This window comes from Python bivittatus, unplaced genomic scaffold, assembly GCF_059951505.1.
Source record: "Python bivittatus isolate LINGU-HERP-01145 unplaced genomic scaffold, Pbiv_v1 ctg000010_np1212, whole genome shotgun sequence".
NCBI lineage: Eukaryota > Metazoa > Chordata > Lepidosauria > Squamata > Pythonidae > Python > Python bivittatus.
In genome coordinates, this window is record NW_028277029.1 from 4,257,389 (window position 1) to 4,275,573 (window position 18,185).

The 18,185-nt window shown below is 43.1% G+C and overlaps 1 protein-coding gene across 3 annotated transcripts in view; it reads left to right on the top strand.

The window, feature by feature from the left end:
- The window catches only part of EFCAB6 (EF-hand calcium binding domain 6), a 118,582-nt gene that overhangs the window by 52,553 nt on the left and 47,844 nt on the right, over positions 1-18,185 (top strand). For 2 of the 3 annotated variants that reach the window (XM_088129229.1, XM_088129287.1), the window contains 5 exons: positions 4,906-5,076; positions 6,622-6,793; positions 8,871-8,985; positions 13,742-13,857; positions 15,583-15,818. In XM_088129229.1, coding sequence (XP_087985355.1) covers positions 4,906-5,076; positions 6,622-6,793; positions 8,871-8,985; positions 13,742-13,857; positions 15,583-15,818 — 810 coding nt within the window. Of the gene's footprint in view, positions 1-4,905; positions 5,077-6,615; positions 6,794-8,870; positions 8,986-13,741; positions 13,858-15,582; positions 15,819-18,185 lie in introns of all 3 variants that reach the window. The other variant, XM_088129178.1, reaches the window with a different exon arrangement.

Sequence of the window (18,185 nt, forward strand, 5' to 3'; positions counted from 1 at the left end):
ATGTGAAACTGTCTGGAGCTGCCAACATCATGTCGTTGCAGTGGACGGGTGCAGAAGCTTTCACACTTTGAAGATGGAAAGTAGCTGAAGACCAATGACAATGGCCCATGTGCAACTTCTCAAGCGGAAACTGGTCATCTGAAGTCTGCCTCTGAAGTTATCACCGAGGCATGTTGCTGGAAAGGTGAGAAGTGAATGGAAGAGGCTGTTGTACATTCCAGAGTTCTTCCCACCAGCAAAGGGATGTGAGAGCTGTGTGTGGGAGTTGCGGTTGTGTTTGATGCGAATCCTGGGAATGCGCTGTAAGAAACGTCTGTTGAAAAATCCTCCCATGGAATCTAGTTAGTGGCAGTAAGTCGGTTGTTGCTGCTTCTCGGAGCAAAGTTACAACACAGCAAGAGATGTCTTGAATTAATACTCAGAGCTGCAGTGCTGGGTCCTATGTGCTTGGCATGAGTTGAAGAAATCCGAGAAGGCACCAAGGAACAACTGAAGAGCAAACTTCTGGAAGTTGACTCAAGGGTCAAAATCCCTGAGAATCCAAACAATATGGTGGGTGTGACTGGACAGCAAATGCTGAGTAGGTGTCAGGCCTAGCCCAAGGAACTCCAAGAGACAATGCAAATTCAGTTCAGCTATGTTTATTAGCTACAACCTCTAGCAAGAATCTTCCCAGACTGAAACCCCATCTCCCAAGTCAGCCAGCCACAACAGTGTGAATTCCTCAGGGAGGTGCCAGTCTCATCCTCTTGTAGCTCCCACGCTCCTCCGGCGAGCTGAGAAAATGTTTATCTCTCTGAGCCTGGCCTTCATAATTCCATGCCATCACATCAGGCATTGAAATTTGCCAGCTACTTATGTAATAATAAACCTAACTACTGTTGAGTCTCCAATGAACTACTGTTACTTCCATGGACTTGAGGAATACCTTTGGACAGGTGGAAAATCTAAAGGGAAGTTGGTTGTAGAGAGTCACCTTGGAGAAACTATGCAGAGATGTTTCAACAACACGTCCATGAATATGCTTGAAGCCTGGGAAACAAAAAAAACCTGTAGAAACTCAGACTAGCTGTGGCCTAACTCCAGGGAATAAGAGGGAGGAAAAGGAAAATACAGGCAGACTGGCAAGATTCTGTTACTTGAGCTCTCTCAATAAAGGAGATTCCAGTCAAACTTGTGCAGAAGATTTCCTGACCTGGCCTACCTTAAAGGGCTGATGCTGGTTAGAGAAACTTCTATCCCATGAGGGTCTCCATGGGAAGTCACTTGTCTAGTCCAGACAAAGAAAACTGAGGACCTCAGAGCCTGAAGCCAAGGTCAAGAATGGAACAGCTGCTAAAAGCATAGAACCAAGTTGACTGATTACAGTGAAGGGGTTTTATTGGGGTCTCTTCACCCATATTATGGAATAGTTTCCTGACTGATAACGAGGACAGCCACCGTGGCGCTGATCTTCTGGAAACTGCTCAAGACTGAATTGCTCCAGAGAGCCTGTAGTGAATGAGACAACGCTGACATACGGGAGATGGTTTTATATTTGATTCGTGTATTTTTAAGGATTGGTTTTATGTTTACACCATGGATGTTTTATCGTATTATCGTATGTTGTTGTGAGCTACTGAAAGTCCTTTTGATTGCAGCAGGGACACATTGACTGAATGAATAAATAAATAAATCTTGTCAATTTGGTAAATTTCTGAGAATCAAGGCAACTTTCAGCAATATGAATGAACAGTGTGAACAAAAAGAATCCAAGAGCATCACAGGATATTTACACCTTCCACCTTCCATTTACTACTCTCTCCGTAAAGTGCTCTTATGCCAGAGGCCTGTAGGCTAAGTCCCTAAATTTCCAATAAATCCAGTACTTTAAACAGCAGAAAGTCAGATATACTGTTTTATTTCTGCAAACTGCCGAGTTGTAAGATTGTAGCAGGCTAGAAATCTAATAATAAAATAAGTAAAATGATTTTTAGCAATCTTGCCATCCAAGACAGTGCAAACATCTACTTTCCAAGATAGATAATTTCATGCCCCTTGCAGCCACTTATCATTAAGATGGCTAGATTCGTACAGAGTTTTATTAACCAGATGTCTTGAGAGGAAGGGGGTTAGGTTACAGAACCTGGGAAACTGGATCTATGTACTTGAGTGCCCCATCTGTCAGTAAGTGAGTTGGAGTGAGGATCCTCTTGCTGACTGCCTCTTGAAGCAGCGGGGAGGTTGCTGCTCTGATGCGGGAGGATGTGAAAATGTTCTGGCTGTGTATTGCTTTGCAAACTCCCATCCTCTTCCCCAGGCTCTGAGAAGCCCATTGCAAATAGTTGTGTGCAGTGTGGTCCTGGGGTATAGTGGGGCAGGTGCTGGACTAGGACTAGGGAGACCCTCAAGTCTATCCTCCATCATAGTTCAAATCCTTCAGCCGAGGAAAGGCAATGGGTGACTTTGATCTCAGGCTAACGTATTACAGGTAGTCCTTGCTTAATGACTGCCCTGTTTAGTGACCATTCAAAGTTACAATGATGTTGAAAAAGTAACTTTACAACTGGTCCTCGCACTTATAACTGTCGCAACACCCCTGCAGTCACATGATCAAGATTCGGGCACTTTGCAACTGGTATGCATTTACAACCGTTGCAGCATCCCATGGTCATGTGATTGTCATTTGTGACCTCCACAGCCAGCTTCTGACAAGCAAAGTCAATGGGGAAGCCAGCAATAAAATGTCAAGTCATGGTCACGTGATGTCTCACTTAATGACTGCAGGTGATTTGCTTAACAACCATGGTGGAAGTGACACCGTAATTCCATCAAAGGCACATGATGTTTTGCTTAGCATCCATGTCACTTAGCAACAGAGTTGCTAGTCCCAATTGTGGTCGTTAAGCGAGGACTACCTGTATTATGTGGATAAAATGAAGGGAAATTGTCAGATAAGCTACCTTGAACCTCTAGAACAGTGTTTCTCAACCTTGGCAGCTTTAAGATGTGTGGATTTCAACTCCCAGAATTCCCTAGCCAGCATTCTGGGAGTTGAAGTCCCAGATTCTGGGAGCTGAAGTTCACACGTCTTAAAGTTGCCATGGTTGAGAAACACTGCTCTAGAGGATAAGTAGAGTAGAAATCTGGAAAAAATTCTAAATGCACATATCCAAGTGCTATTTTGCTCCATCCAATTTTATTCTATCTGTTAATGAAAAAAAGACAAGTACATTGATAGGAATATAAAAATACAGTGAGAGGGGGCGAATGAGTTGCTGTAGACTACCCTTGTTTTGACAGCTCAGTGCTGTTTGGCATCAATCTTTCTAAAGCAAGGTTCCTCAACCTCGGCAACTTTAAGATGGGTGGACTTCAACTCCCAGAATTCCCCAGCCAGCCATGCTCAGTGCTGTTTGGCATCAATCTTTCTAAAGCAGGGTTCCTCAACCTCGGTCCACCCATCTTAAAGTTGCCGAGGTTGAGGAACCCTGTTCTAAAGAACCATCTCATGCAGTATGGTTGGCCCACCCATCTACCTGGATTTAATTTCTCTCTTGTGGGCTTCCCCCCCTTGCACCTAATCATGGCATCAGTATGGGTCTGCATGACATTCCCTGCTTCTTGTCCTCAGCCCAGAAGTGGGTAGCTTTGAAGTGTCCTGCTATCAAAGTGGACCTTCCCCCCCTTATTCTGACGCCATCCGCGGGCAGCCTCAAGGACTGCAAAAGACATCAATGTTACAAACTCTCCTCGGCGTTGTCTCCTCTTCCCTTGGAAGCAGCGACTAGAGACAGGGGCAAGAGAGGGAGGACAGGGCTCAGGAACGGGGGCAGCCCATTTCGGCTGTGGGGAAAGACCTTTGTCCAGATCCACCAGATTACAGCAAGGGACAGTGGACGGCAGTCGCAAGCACGGAGCTGCCAAGAGATTCCAGATCCAATATTGCAACACGAGTCAAGTTGACACGACCTCTGAGTCGTGGCAAGTGGGTTGTAAGACCCTTGCAGGTTTTGTAATCAGGGGGTGTAGGTCAAGCATTTAGGGCTTCGTGATCTGTAGCAGGGAGCACTTGGACTTTAACGGGGGGCTCCGGTGCGTGTGGCAGCTTTTCCGCTGCCGAGACTGAGTGACTGGCGTGCTTGCTGCAGATGGTTATTTGGCAGGTGACGCTCAGCGTGAAAAGCAGTGATTTTACAGATATTTCATTAAATGCAGCTCTGCAGATTGCAAGCATCTTTGTATTTATTTTCTTTTCATGCTGGGATATGTTGGCATCAGCTGCAGCCTAAATGGTCAGTCCCGTTGGTAGACGTTCTTTCTCCCTTTAATATATTTTAAGTGTGGCAACTTAGGGTTTTTTCCCGCTTCAATAAAAATTAAAATCTCAAGTTATTTTCTGATACAGCATGTAGAACTGCAATAATACAAATCATCAGAAGCATTCACAGACCACTGGCAACCTTACATTTGAGCAAATGCATTTTATTTGCTGTAAAAAGAATGTTTCGCAACTATTCTTGAAGGGTTTTTTCCCTTAAAAAACTGTCCTCGTTTTTGTTTTTCTTTTTAAAATGGTGTTTATTCGACTTATTAATCACTTAACATGTTCAGGGAACTCTTCTGTCCCAAAATGCAACCCAAGAAAAGCCTATAGGATTTTAAAGCAGAAAGCTAGTTCTTGAAAAAGAGAAGGGAATCATTTAAGGTGTTTTGCACTGGCAATCGTGCATCTTTCCTCTTTATGACCAGTGAACTTCCAGTCCGTTAGCAGCACAAGCGTAGAAGAATCCTTTTGGATCCTTCCCAAAGAAAGAGCAGACCTTGGTACATGCACATAAACTGATAGAGACGGTTACGTTTATGAAATGTATTATTTATCAAGGAAAACAATAATCATAGTTGTTTTGAATCGGTGACGTACAGGCTGTACCAGAAATACCAGGATGGTACCACAGAAGGGGTCCTCTACAAGATGCTCTTGCACAGCTTAGGGGTGGCCGATTTGCCGAAGGAATTAACCGCTCTCACCAGCGCCCCTTCATCGCGAGAGAATCAGCAGGGAGAAGGAAAGAAGCCCGCGGACCCTCCAGACAGGTAGCCCACCTGTGACTGCTAACATAGAGGTGTAATAACTGCCCACAGGAAGGTTTAGCTCTGGAATGACCCACTCTTCTGGGTGTTCCTTTGATGTTCAGTCTGAAGAAGGACCTGAAGTTTTGCTCTTGTTGAAGCCTCCTGACTCCTTGGGGCTCTACAGAGTTCCCCACTCCTTGGACAGTGGCCTTCATCTGCTCTCAGCAGGTCGCAGCATCTCAGAGACCTAAACCAGTCTCAGAAAAGTAAGCAGGGTCAGACCTGGTTAGCAGTTGGAAGGGAGACCACATGGAAAGTCCAGGAGTGCAAGCTAGACTGGGAAGCTGAACATTTTCTGGAAGGCAGCAATAGCACACCACTTTGGTATTATTGCTTAAGAAAACCACATAGACTCAGTAGGAGTCTCTCTTGACTCAAAGGAGACTTTATCATTGTTTAATTTGCATATTTACTCCCCCCTTCTAGGTTGGGGCTGCAGTCAGACTGAATGCTCTTTAGTTGTCCTTGTGAGTGGGATGTTGATAAAGAATAGCTTTATTTTAACTGGAAATCTAGAGCTCTTGTAGCCAGCGGAGGCCTTGTCCTCCATAATGCCCAGCAATGTATTAAAGATCTGAATGGACCGTTTGTCTACATCAGTGTTTCTCAGCCTTGGCAGCTTGACACTGTGTGGACTTCAACTCCCAGAATTCCCCACCATCATGGCTGAATTCTGGGAGTTGAAGTCCACATATCTTTGAGCCGCCAAGGTTGAGAAACACCGGTCTACCTTGTTCTTGATGGATTCTTCTAGCCTGTGGAGAATGTGACGCCAAACACAGTTCTGGCTGTGGACTACCAGGATCTCAGTTTCACAGCAGAACTTGGAGAATTGCTCCGAGAAATTGATCAGCTGCAGACACAGAAAAGAAAGAAAAAGATATTATTATAACATCTTATAAGTTGTTTCTTCTTCTTCTTCTTCTTCTTCTTCTTCTTCTTCTTCTTCTTCTTCTTCTTCTTCTTCTTCTTCTTCTTCTTCTTCTTCTTCTTCTTCTTCTTCTTCTTCTTCTTCTTCTAATACTGTGTATAACACTTGACCCAACAAAATCAGGTTTGTGCTTATTCTATTACTAGCTTAGGGTATACTTTGATTCTGGGTATGATTAAGGCTGTCGGATTACATATTTGTATAAGGAGATTTAGAAAAGACATATCTTTGGATGCCTGCTAACTAACTGTAAAGACAGGTAAGTATTTAATGTCTTCTTCAAGTCTGTCTTGGCTCGTAGTATCTTCATGGATGTGTCCACTGATAGCCCACCTTTCCTTGAGGAGTTCCTTTAATTCCCTCTCCAATTTTTACCCACCGCTGCCTTGAGAGGTAGGTTGGGCTGAGAGAGCACAACGAGCCCAGCATTGGCCAGTGAGCTTCTCTGGCTGTGGTAGGACTTAAGTCTTCCTACTCCAATGCACATCAAACATGGTGGAGCTTCAGTCACACCATTGCAGACTTTTATGGCCAGACCCTGCAGACACCCTTGATAACCATCCTTCCACTTTCAGAATAAAGCAGATTGAAGACCACGCCTACAAACTTCCCAGGAATAGAACTGTTGACGAAGTCCTTGAAAGGCTGAGGGATGGCATCCTGCATCAGGAAACGGGCGTGAGGGACGCCTTCCTTGCCTATAACAAGCAAGCTAGTGGGAAGCTGAGTAAAACTGAGTTCCGCAAGGTAAATGGAATGTTATTTAATTTCAATTTATTGTTGGTCATTCACACCAGTGCTGGTCTTTTGTCTTTCCTCTTGATAGCTTCTCAGCTTAGAGCGCTGCTTATACTTCAGTTGTTCTTATGAAATGTCTCTAAACAGTTTAGGGGGCTTTATATTTCAGAGTTTCCATTCTCCCACTCATATCATTCTTGCACAGCGTCACTTACATTTTCTGTTGCCATCTTCATTCTGTAGCTTGGACTTGACCACATTTCAGCCATCAAAAGAGGCCATGGAGCCCAGTCCATCGGTTGAGAAGCTTTGGGGGCAGAGAGGCATATTTGGAGGGCATTTGGTGGACTCCTCACAAAATAGCTGCCACAGGGCGCAGGACAGTCACATAACCTCTGTTTAGCAGATGGCAAATTATTGCCCCATGCCTGGTTACGCTTTGGCAAACCGGTCAGACTTTGAAGGTCGCAAAGACACTCTTGCAAATGCATCTCATGATGGAGAATAGCCCTTTTCTTTACAGCCAACTTCTTTTAAAAATAATTAAGAAAAGGCAAGTGGGTAGGGAAGCGGAGGGAACTAAGAGCAATATCTGGGCCATCTTGGTGCCCTCAGGTGCCCTGCTGCTACCACTAATGCGTGACACTCTGTTTCAAGCCATACTTCTGCTGTAGCAAGCCGGCCTTTGCCTAAAAACATCATTTAAGTCCCAGGTAGGGGCAAGAAAAGTCAAGATGGCAGCCACAACTGCACGGTCAAAGCCCCGCCCCCTTCCTTTACAACCTGGATGTAAAGAATGCACCAGTGATATAACTGGACACTTCTCTATGCCAGGGACCTGACTGAAAGATGGATATCTTATCTACTGATTTCAGAAAGGGTCTTGCTCTTGGAGTTGCAACAGTGGCCATGAAATGGGGTTATGTTTGGGAATCCCATCATGCCGTACTGGGACCGTTGCATCACCAGGATGAACGCAGCAAGATACCGTGACGAGATTAATGTTCCTTCCTCGTTTCTCCGCGCCAGTAGCTCTAAAATTAAACGTTCATCTGATAGCAAAAGCTATACTGAAGTACAAAGCTGCTAATCTCTTTTTAAAAGCTTTCAAAATCTACTGAAAAGAGTGATAATTTGTTAATTAGCACATTCTCACTTTTTTTCACATTTTTACGCCAGTCAGCCATTCAATGTTTCTTTTTTCTGCAGAGGTACATAAAATAAAATAAAATAGAATTGCGAGAACAATTGCCATTGAAGCAATTACAAAAGGACTAAAAAAAAATACTGTACAAACACAAAAGAACATGCTCAAATTAGAAAAATGGGGTGGGGGGACTTGGGATTCTTAAGTGGAGGGAACATTATTAAGCAAGATTACAAACTGAATTCAGATCCATTACTGTATTTTAATTGCAGTTTCTACGAATCTTTTATTTTCAAAACCACACCAAACTATGCTACTGCAAATTTACTAATATATGCTGTACAATGGGTAGATTTTCAAGCATCAGTGGCACTTTTTTGAAACATAAAGTTTTGTCCGTTCAGCATGATGGACTTCCGTTGTTTCTGAATTCAGTTCAAGGGAGTAAAGATTACTTATACAGGTAGTCCTCGCTTAATGACCATAATTGGGACAGGAATTTAGGTCGCTAAGCAATGTGGTCATTAAGCGAATCATGTGACCAGAACTGATTTTATGATGTTTTTTGCAGCAGTTGTTAAGCGAATCACTGTGGTTGTTAAGTGAATCAAGCAGTTCCCCACTGATTTTGCTTGCTGGAAATCGGCTGGGAAGGTCACAAATGGCGATCATGTGACACTGGGATGCTGCAACTGTTTAAGTGCAAGCTGGTTGCCAAGTGCCTGGATCATGATCACGTGACTGCAGAGGCACTACGACAGTCGTAACTTTGGGCACCAGTTGTAAATCACATTTTTTAGTGCCATAACTTCAAACGGTTGCTAAATGAATGGTCATTAAGCGAGGACTACCTGTACTATTTCTGTTGACATTAGTGATATTCCAAAGGTTTGTATCCTGCCCAGTATTTAATCTGTTTATTTTTTCTGTCTCTGACAGCTATTGGAGAATATTCAGATGCCAATGAGTGATGATCATTTTAATCTATTAATTGAAAAAATAGGATTCCCAGTTGGAGGTTTGAGTTATCTTGATTTTGTGGCAATATTTGAAGGTAAGCAAATACTTATTGTTTAGTAATATATTGATTCTCAGGTACTGGGCTGTATCTACCACCTGGCTTTTTAAACTAAGTTGAAAATTCACTATTTTGTGACAAAAAACTGACCAGGTATGTAATGTCATCAAAATCCAGAGAAGTGATTGAACAAGGAAGCATTCTGATTATTAGCTGGGATCAGCCTACCATGTGGTGTGGAAAACCCATAGCTCAGGCAAATTGTGATCATTGTGGGAAGTTGATGGACCTCCATCCAAGAAACAGAAGAAGAAAAGAAGAAAAAGAAAGAAAGAAAGAAAGAAAGAAAGAAAGAAAGAAAGAAAGAAAGAAAGAGAAAGAAAGAAAGAAAGAAAGAAAGAAAGAAAGAAAGAAAGAAAGAAAGAAAGAAAGAAAGAAAGAAAGAAAGAAAGGGAAAACCACTAACCTGCCATTTCTTGGCATCAGCTTTTATGAGGTGGTAGGAACTTGGCTGAAGCTTCTTAGAAACTTGACATGGCATGACTTAGGAAGGAATCAACTTTATTGTATAGCAGAACTGAAGTCATTCCAAGGAGTTAATTGCCTTCGGACATTCCTCTGCTAGGAAACAGTAGGTCCATGTACCTGCCATACATCTGGTATCTCCTGGGAGTACTTTCCCAGGCTAAGAATGATGGCTAAGAATGGCTGATCCCAAACCACAATCACGTGAACTATGGCATCTAAAGATGGCTCTGTCCTGATAATCTTAATGAGTGGGAAAGGAATCATGAAAAAAACCCTGTGGTCTCCAAATTCCTCAAAATAGCTTTGGAGCAAGATTGAAGACAGACATCATGTGTCTTTCTCAGTCCTCTAATGCCAGCTTTGTCTAGAGTCAGAAACTATGGAGAATCACTATTTGGATGGGGGAATCCAGGTCTAGACTGGATAGTCAAAAAACATAATGGAAGAAACAGTAACAGCCACTTTGGTGGTCCTGGCAAGAAAACTATGGATGTGTGCACAAAGTCACCAGGATTTGGGCTCAGCTTGAAGGAAATACTACCTTTTTACAGGAGACAGAAATTGGTGATATGCTGTCCTGTTTATCTGAAGATCATGCTCTTTCTTCTCACCTAACCAGCCAAATGAATCTGGATGGACAGATTGACTTAATCTGGATCTGAGGTGCTAAAAAAGCTGGTCTCCACCTGCTAAGTGATTCCTTTCCTTGGGATATTTTAATCAAAGGGTGGGATGGATGAATAAGGACAAACATAATTGATTGCAATTCTATTTTTTATAAGCAGAGATTCTGTGAAAGCCAAAAGAAAGGGTGCTGGCAATTCCCTGGTACATGCAAGCAGGAGAGACCCTCTATTTTGAGAGAACAGGAATTTACATAATAATTTCTCCTGGTTTGGCTCTACAATAAAATGTTTAAACCGCATGCAAATATGTCTCAGATTAGCTTGACATATCTACAGAGTTGTAGCTAGTAAGATTCCTGGCAAATAGAAGGGGTAGAAATGGAAGCAGTAGCAGACTTCATTTATTTGGGCTCCAAGATCACCGCAGACGGAGACTGCAGCCATGAAATTAAAAGACGCTTGCTCCTTGGGAGGAAGGCTATGGCAAACCTAGATAGCACATTAAAAAGCGGAGACGTCACCTTGTCGACAAAGATCCGCATAGTCAAAGCTATGGTTTTTCCAGTAGTAATGTATGGCTATGAGAGCTGGACCATAAAGAAGGCTGAGTGCCGAAGAATTGATGCCTTTGAACTGTGGTGCTGGAGAAGACTCTTAAGAGTCCCCTGGACTGCTAGGAGGTCAAACCAGTCAATCTTAAAGGAAATCAACCCTGATTGCTCATTGGAAGGATCGATAGTGAAGCTCAAGCTCAGATACTTTGGCCACCTAATGCGAAGAGAGATCTCTTTGGAGAAGACCCTGATACTGGGAAAGATTGAAGGCAAAAGGAGAAGGGGATGGCAGAGGATGAGATGGTTAGATAGCATCACTGAAGCAATGAGCATGAAACTGAGCAAACTCAGGGAGGCAGTGAAGGACAGGAAGGCCTGGCGCAATGTGATTCATGGGGTCACGAAGAGTCAGACACGACTTAACGACTGAACAACAAAAAGCTAGTAAGAACTGAAAGGACACCATTTTAGCTATCTTTCAAATTGCACAAGGATGTAATGATTGAACTATTAAACAGCTGCTCACCAGGCCTGAAAAGAAGAAAAACCTGAGAATTTCTGGGATGATGGAGAAGGGGGAAGGAAGGAAGGAAGGAAGGAAGGAAGGAAGGAAGGAAGGAAGGAAGGAAGGAAGGAAGGAAGGAAGGAAGGAAGGCAGGCAGGCAGGCAGGCAGGCAGGCAGGCGAGAAAATCTTCAGTATTATTTTAAATACTGCTAATAGATACTTTTTCCACTTCTCTTGTGTAAATCAGCCAGGATGTAATCTTTCCAATAAGTTTTACATTGAAATCAGTAGCTTCATTTGTCCTATGTTTACTAAGCTAAATCCCGGGTTAGGGTTACAGGATCCAATTGCTACTCCTCTGGATTCCCACTGACATAATTTCATAGCACTCTGGGAATATGAAAAACATCAAGATTACTTGAGATAACAGTGGTATGGGTTTTCTCCCCGACAGTCAACAAATTAACTGTTGGAAGCAAACACACACATGTGCACACACACACACACAATGGACACACATTTTCCTATGCAAACCTGATTTTCTAATGTCACTGCTATGTGAAAATAATCCACAGAGCACCAGCACCTTAATGCTCCCATAACATATCCAGTTCTAATCCTTTTCTCTGTGAACGTTAGAGATTGCTGTTTGTGTGTTTATTTTGCTATCAATTATACTTCTTGTATTGTTAGCAATCTTAATTGTTTTTACAGAGTCTTACAGAGTTCCTGTTAGCAACCACAGATCACACTGTAAGGTTATTGGCACAGCAACAGGATCCTTCTTTAAAAAAATCACACCACACAAATTAGCAAGAAATAGTATACGTACCACAATTAAGGCTGTGCAGCGCATTTAGAAGAAAAACAATTACGCTGAGCAACATGGTCAAAAGATGCATTTTACAGCATCCATTAGCTCAAACAAAGCAACCTTTTGCCAAGCACTAAAACTGCAGCATCTTTCGCAGAGCTGCTGTGAAGGAGTCCCCAGATTTCTGCATTGGACAAGCCCTTCCACTTCAACATTATTTCTTTCTCCATTCATGTCCCCCCGCACTAGGGCCAAGGTGTCCATAGGGAGGGGATAAAGACAGTCAAACTAGCGGCCCCAGCCGTGCGGTCAAAGCCCTGCTCCCATTTTATATGGGTCACCTCTAGGGCAATTGTCCTGCAGGGAGGAAGGCTTCTGTGGGTGATTTGGAACTGGGAATCCCTGCCCTCCCCATGTGGCACAAAAGCCATTTGCAGGGGACAACCGGGAGCACAGGACCTTCATGGATTGCCTTGGTCCCCCCCCCCTTCACCATGCAAGGAACAGGTTGGGGCAACCCCTATCTTTCCTCCTTGGGGAAAGTGCAGAGGGCTTTGGTTTCAAGTGGCCCAGCTGCCTCAGCTTCCATGGGTCCTCTGGGGGAAGACCCCAGGCATCTGAGAGAGAGCCACCCGACCTGTGCAGGGTGTTGTACAGAAGTTAATATCTTCAGTTTATGAGCTCTACCCAAGGAATTAGGTGAGAGTTCTATATATATTTGCTGGATGCAGGTGTACACACACACACACACACACACAGGGATCGCTGTGCAAGCCCTGGAGGAGTAGAGAAGATATCTGCATGTTCTCTGATGCACCACAGAATCGCTGAGGAATTAGGTGGACCTCTGCCTGATGCATCGGACAAGACGTGCCCGGATAAGCGATGCAGGTCCCTTCATTAGAACTGCCCCGATCCAGGATGGGAGCTGAGCTGCCTCCGAAGGAGTCTTCCAACGTTCCCTGTCAGAAACAGTCATACACGGTTCCAGGCCACGTTCCAGGCCAGGGGAGATGAACCCTGACTGGCTTTCAAAAGGGGGCTTCCTCCCCATTCCCCCAGCCCAAATCCAACCCCCCAATGTGGACTGAAAAGGGCAGGTCTGACCCGCAGCCCCCTCCCTCTTGCGCGACCCACAGGCCCGTCCTTGGCATCAGTTTAAAAATAAGAAATGGGAGAGTAACACAGACACACCCCAAAAACGTGATTCCTCTTCCGGATTCCCTTTCTTGCTGTTACGGGAAATATTTTTCCCCTGAGTAGCGGCCGACACTTTACATAAGAGCAGAGAGAGATTCTAAAGTGAATAGGGGGCTTTTAGAAAAAAAAATAAAAAGAGATACTGAATTGAAATTTACACATTTACCGGATAAAATAGAATCAAGCTGGCATCTATTTGATAACAGCCAAGCAGAACAAAGAATGCAACATTCATAGCCAAGGAGAACTTAGAATCAGTTCGGAAGGAAGAACCTGTTAAGATGTGCCCTCACCCCATCCAGCAGACAACCAGGATATGCTCAAAATGGGGTGGACATGATGGTCATCTTGATTATTTTGACACCCCCCATCCCCAAGCATATAGGTTAGGTTAAGAGAAAGTTAGGGGCCCATCTAATCAGTTTCATAGCTACGTAGGGATTTGAACATGAATCTCCTACATTCGGCGTATTGATTGATATGCGCTGCGGTTCTAATGTCAGTTACTCCAATCTACCTTATGCAAAGTGATAACGTGGATCGTTATTGATATAATTATTTCAGATTCCAGACTGTGTGGACCCTGTTCAAATCACCGAGCCAATGGTAGTAAATGTCATTTCATGTCTGCTGAAGAATGTTTGAGCCAGTATAGTGATAAACTTGCAGAAGAATATGGGGTAATTGCATTCAGATTTCTCATCATTATTAATTTTGCTTGTTAATTTGTTTGCGTTCTTATTTATATAGCCACCCATATCACAGCAGTGACTCTGGACTCTATCAGAATAGTGTATGCAATCCACCTTCCTATAAGCCACCCAGAGTCTACTGCAGTGTTCCTCAACCTCAGGAACTTTAAGACCTGTGGACTTCCACTCCCAGAATTCCCCAGCCAGGAATTCTGGGAAAGTTCCTGAGGTTGAGAAACACTGGTCTACTGGAGAGGGTGACCATAACAAATTTAATGAAATAAATGAATAAGTGAGCTCTCTGATCAGAGTGGCATGAATGTTATATTATGCAATGTACCTGGGTACAAAGTTTTTACATGACTTCCACCTCCATGTTGTGTGTGAGAATTTCGCTATTTTCATATAGCATATATCGTTATGTTGACCTCCAGGATTAAAACTAAAAAACCAGCAATATAATATACAAAATAAACTTATTTGTACCATAATGTACTCTTATGGAACAAGTGTTTGTGCCCAACCAGTTGCTACAAAGAAAGAATGATATGGGGGGGGGGGGGGGACTCCAGGGTTTTCCATGCCTCCTTCTAAACTCCTTTCCCCATTGTAGATTCAGATATGCTCCGTGCTGAGTTAAGTTTAAAAACAACTCTACAGATTATCTTACACATTTTTTGAACAGGTTGGCTCTATGTTGAGGGAATGTTCAATTTCAGAACGTTTTCTCCATAAGCTATGGAGATATGGAGAACAAGGATCTCCTGAATTAGCTTGGCCATTTTCTCCTGCTCTCAGAGATCTCAGAAGATCTCAGAAGATCTCTGAGCCCTATTTGATCAAATTCCCAGCAGTAATTTCTTGCCATAGATTAGGATCTTCCTTATCACTTCAGTCTGGGGTTTCAAAATGTTCCAGTGTGTATGAAGGAAAAAGAATAGCATCTCAATACAAGCATTGGAAGAGAATCAAAGTTTGGCTGGCATTGATTGGATTGGGGCTACATCCTGTTAAGGGGCAAAAGCTGTGAATTAAATATGCATGTAAAGATGATATATAAATAAACACCTCAAACTTTTCCAAATTAAAGATTACCTTATAGTTTACAGTTTGTGGTAGGGAATATTTCATGTCCTATTCAAGTTAGAATCTGCTTTCTATACGTGCAGTCCAGCTATCTGAGATAATGCTACATCATTTTATAAAGGATAAACCAGTGTTTTTCAAACTTGGCAACTTTAAGATGTGTGTACTTCACCTCCCAGAATTCCCCAGTCAGTACATCTTAAACCTGCCAAGTTCGAAAAACGCTGGGATAAACTATCAGCTAAATGTTGGCCCAATCAAGTTTCCCTCTAAGTTCATCTTGTTTGCATATAAGAGGCTCAACTATGCACTTTTTAAAATAATTTATAGGGTGCTCGGATCAAATTAATTAGAAGGAATATGATAGACTATTAAAAAGCATTTTCAATTTTTGAGTATCCAAGAGAGATGGTTGTCCAAACTGGCTTTGAAAGGAAACATTCAGATTTGCCACATGACCTATTCCCTAAACAGTTTTAAGTTTACCTTTTATGCAAATAATCTAGCAAAAAGATTCCTTTTTAAAAATACTTTTAGCTGATGAGCTAATGCATTAACCTAGTTTTTCTAAATGGAAAAGAAAGTGTTTGATCCCATTTTGATACGCAATTGGATATTCCCTGCTAGGATGCATACATTGCCTTCCGTAAAATAGATAGGAACAATGATGGTATAATCACAATGCTTGATTTCCGACGCCTGCTGGACAGTTTGATGATCAGCCTGGTAGATGAGGAATACGTGCGTCTTCTTTCTCTCTTGGGAATGAATGAGGCCTCTACCCTGAATTATCCAGAATTCCTCCAGTTGTTCCAAGCTCATGCAACTAAAGAGATGCGTCCTTGGCTGACCTCATCTTACAGGTAAGAAGAACAGCAAATTGGTCTACTTTGATTTACATTATCATTACATTAGTCTGAAACAAATTCATATTGGACACAAGAAACGTTGTGTAGGATACTAAGATGTAAGGTAATTTAGGACACAAAATATTTCAGGAAAGAATCAGAAATCGTTTTGTTCTTTTGGGTAGGAATTTAAGCGTATCTGGCAACGTATTAACCAGTGAATGAATACATTCTGGCTCTTTAAAGACTTTTTAATAGGTTTAACAATCAAGCATTTCCATAATTACCTTTTTCAGCCATTATACATTATATATATTTTTTTAAATACCTGTCAGCCCCACCAAGTAGACCAGACCAAGGGTCAACTCCAGAGGAAGATTAGGGCCACTCTTATTGAGAGCGGCTCTAATAACAGAATCTTGCCAGTCTGATTGTGCTGGGTCTCCTCCCCTTCTTGTACCCGTGTGAATTAGGGAGGTGTCTGTCTGGGCTTATGCAATCTTTCTACTTGTTTGGGACTTAAGCTGTACTTTTCTCCTTGTCACTTTGATAATGCATCTGGCTTATCTCTGTCACGGTCATCTTCCTTGCCCTGTACAGTGACTTAGTAAATCAAATTTGTTTATTCAGAAGATTCGGTTCCAGTGTGCTAAAATGATCTGTTTCCCAACAGGATAGATTTTGAGAGATCTATAATATTTTTGTGCTTTCTAATTGGCAACTATATGTAACACCTCAAAATCCAAAACAGTTTTAGATACAACCCAGGGATGTCCATGGTGAGAGCGCTGAACAAATATTTTGACCAGTCCTCAAAGTTGCGGCCGTTGCAGCACCCTCATGGTCATGTGATCAAAATTTGGGCGTTTGGCTGCCCGCCCGCATTTATGACCACAACGTGTGCTTCAACTCCCACCACCCACCTATCTCCCCCTGTCTCTGCCCTTTTGGCCACCCTGCACTCCTCCACCTTGCCACCCCCAGCTGACCTTCACTGTTTTCTTGCTCACGCCCAGCTAAGGCAGCTGCTGGCAAAGCTTTGCGAAGGGCCAGCAGCTGCTTCAGCTGGGCTCACCTCATCAGCAGTGGGAAGAAGATGGAAAAGGTGGGGGTGGCAGGAGTAGGTAGCTGTGGCAGAGTGCAGGATGGCCAAAAAGTGGAGATGGGGGGGAGATAGACGGTTGTGGGGAGCTGAAGTGGAGGCAAGCATGGCAGAGCAGGAGAAGCGTGAAGTCCTTGCCTAATGACCACAACCAGGACTACTGGTACTGCCATCATTAAGCGTAATGTTTTGCCTAATGACCACTTCGCTTAGTGATGGAAATTCTGGTCCCAATTAGGGTCATTAAGCGAGGACTACCGTATTTGATACTGAACAGCAGAAGCAGCAGTGAGTTTTTGCTTCCAGTTCTGAAGATGCTGTGTTCCGGTGTTAATAATTTTGGTTGACAGTAACTTGGTTAGAATGCTTTATCTTTTTACTGTAGAATGCTTTAACTTTTTAGTGTGAACTGACAAAAGGTTTTCATAGTTATTAGTATGTCAGCCCTTCAAGGTAGGCCAGGGCAGAGAACAGACCCCAGAAGAAGTACATCTTTATTGATGTAGGACATAAAAAACTTCCGAGATTCTGAAAGCTGGACAACGTTTCCCCATTCCTCCCTCTTACGCCGGTGAGATTCAAGGCAGGGCCATCTTGAGTTTCTTTTTCACGCTCTCCTGTTTCTTGGGCTACGTTCCTGTTTTTCCTAAGGGCTGCTGCGTAGTTTCTTAAAGGCCGTATCTGCGTTCCTCCTCGTATATCAAATCAAGGAAGGGGAGATCGGCAGCGTGCAAAATTAAGTTGCAGTCCTTACTCTCTGATGTCTTCCATCACATCTGAAGTTGTTCCTGGACATTGCCGGCACCCTGAAAGGAGAGAAGTGGAATCCAAGGGAAACGTTTGTGTTCTAGCCTTTCTTAGCTTGGGGCAATCTCCTCATGTTGAAATATTCTATAAGAAAACGTGTTTAGCCAACGTTTGGTTTGCCGGCTATCAGTCACTCTAAACAGTGGCACAGATGTCACTCTAGCCGTTCAAGTATTAGATATATTCTGTTGCAGCTGGGAAACTACAACTGGTTTAAAATGAAGATGTCAAACGATTTGGGGCACGACCCAATCGGAGTGCCTAACGCTGAACAATTTTTTTCAAGAAACAATTTTTCAAGAACACTTTTTTTCAAGAAACACTCTTGTGTCCCAAGTGTCCAAACATTCACGTCCACACCAGAAATCCTTTTCTCCCTCAAATGGAGAGACATGAGATCAGATGGACTTCTATGGGAGATAAGGCCTTGTGGGTGGTCATGCCGTATCTGTGGAATAATCCACGGAGAACCA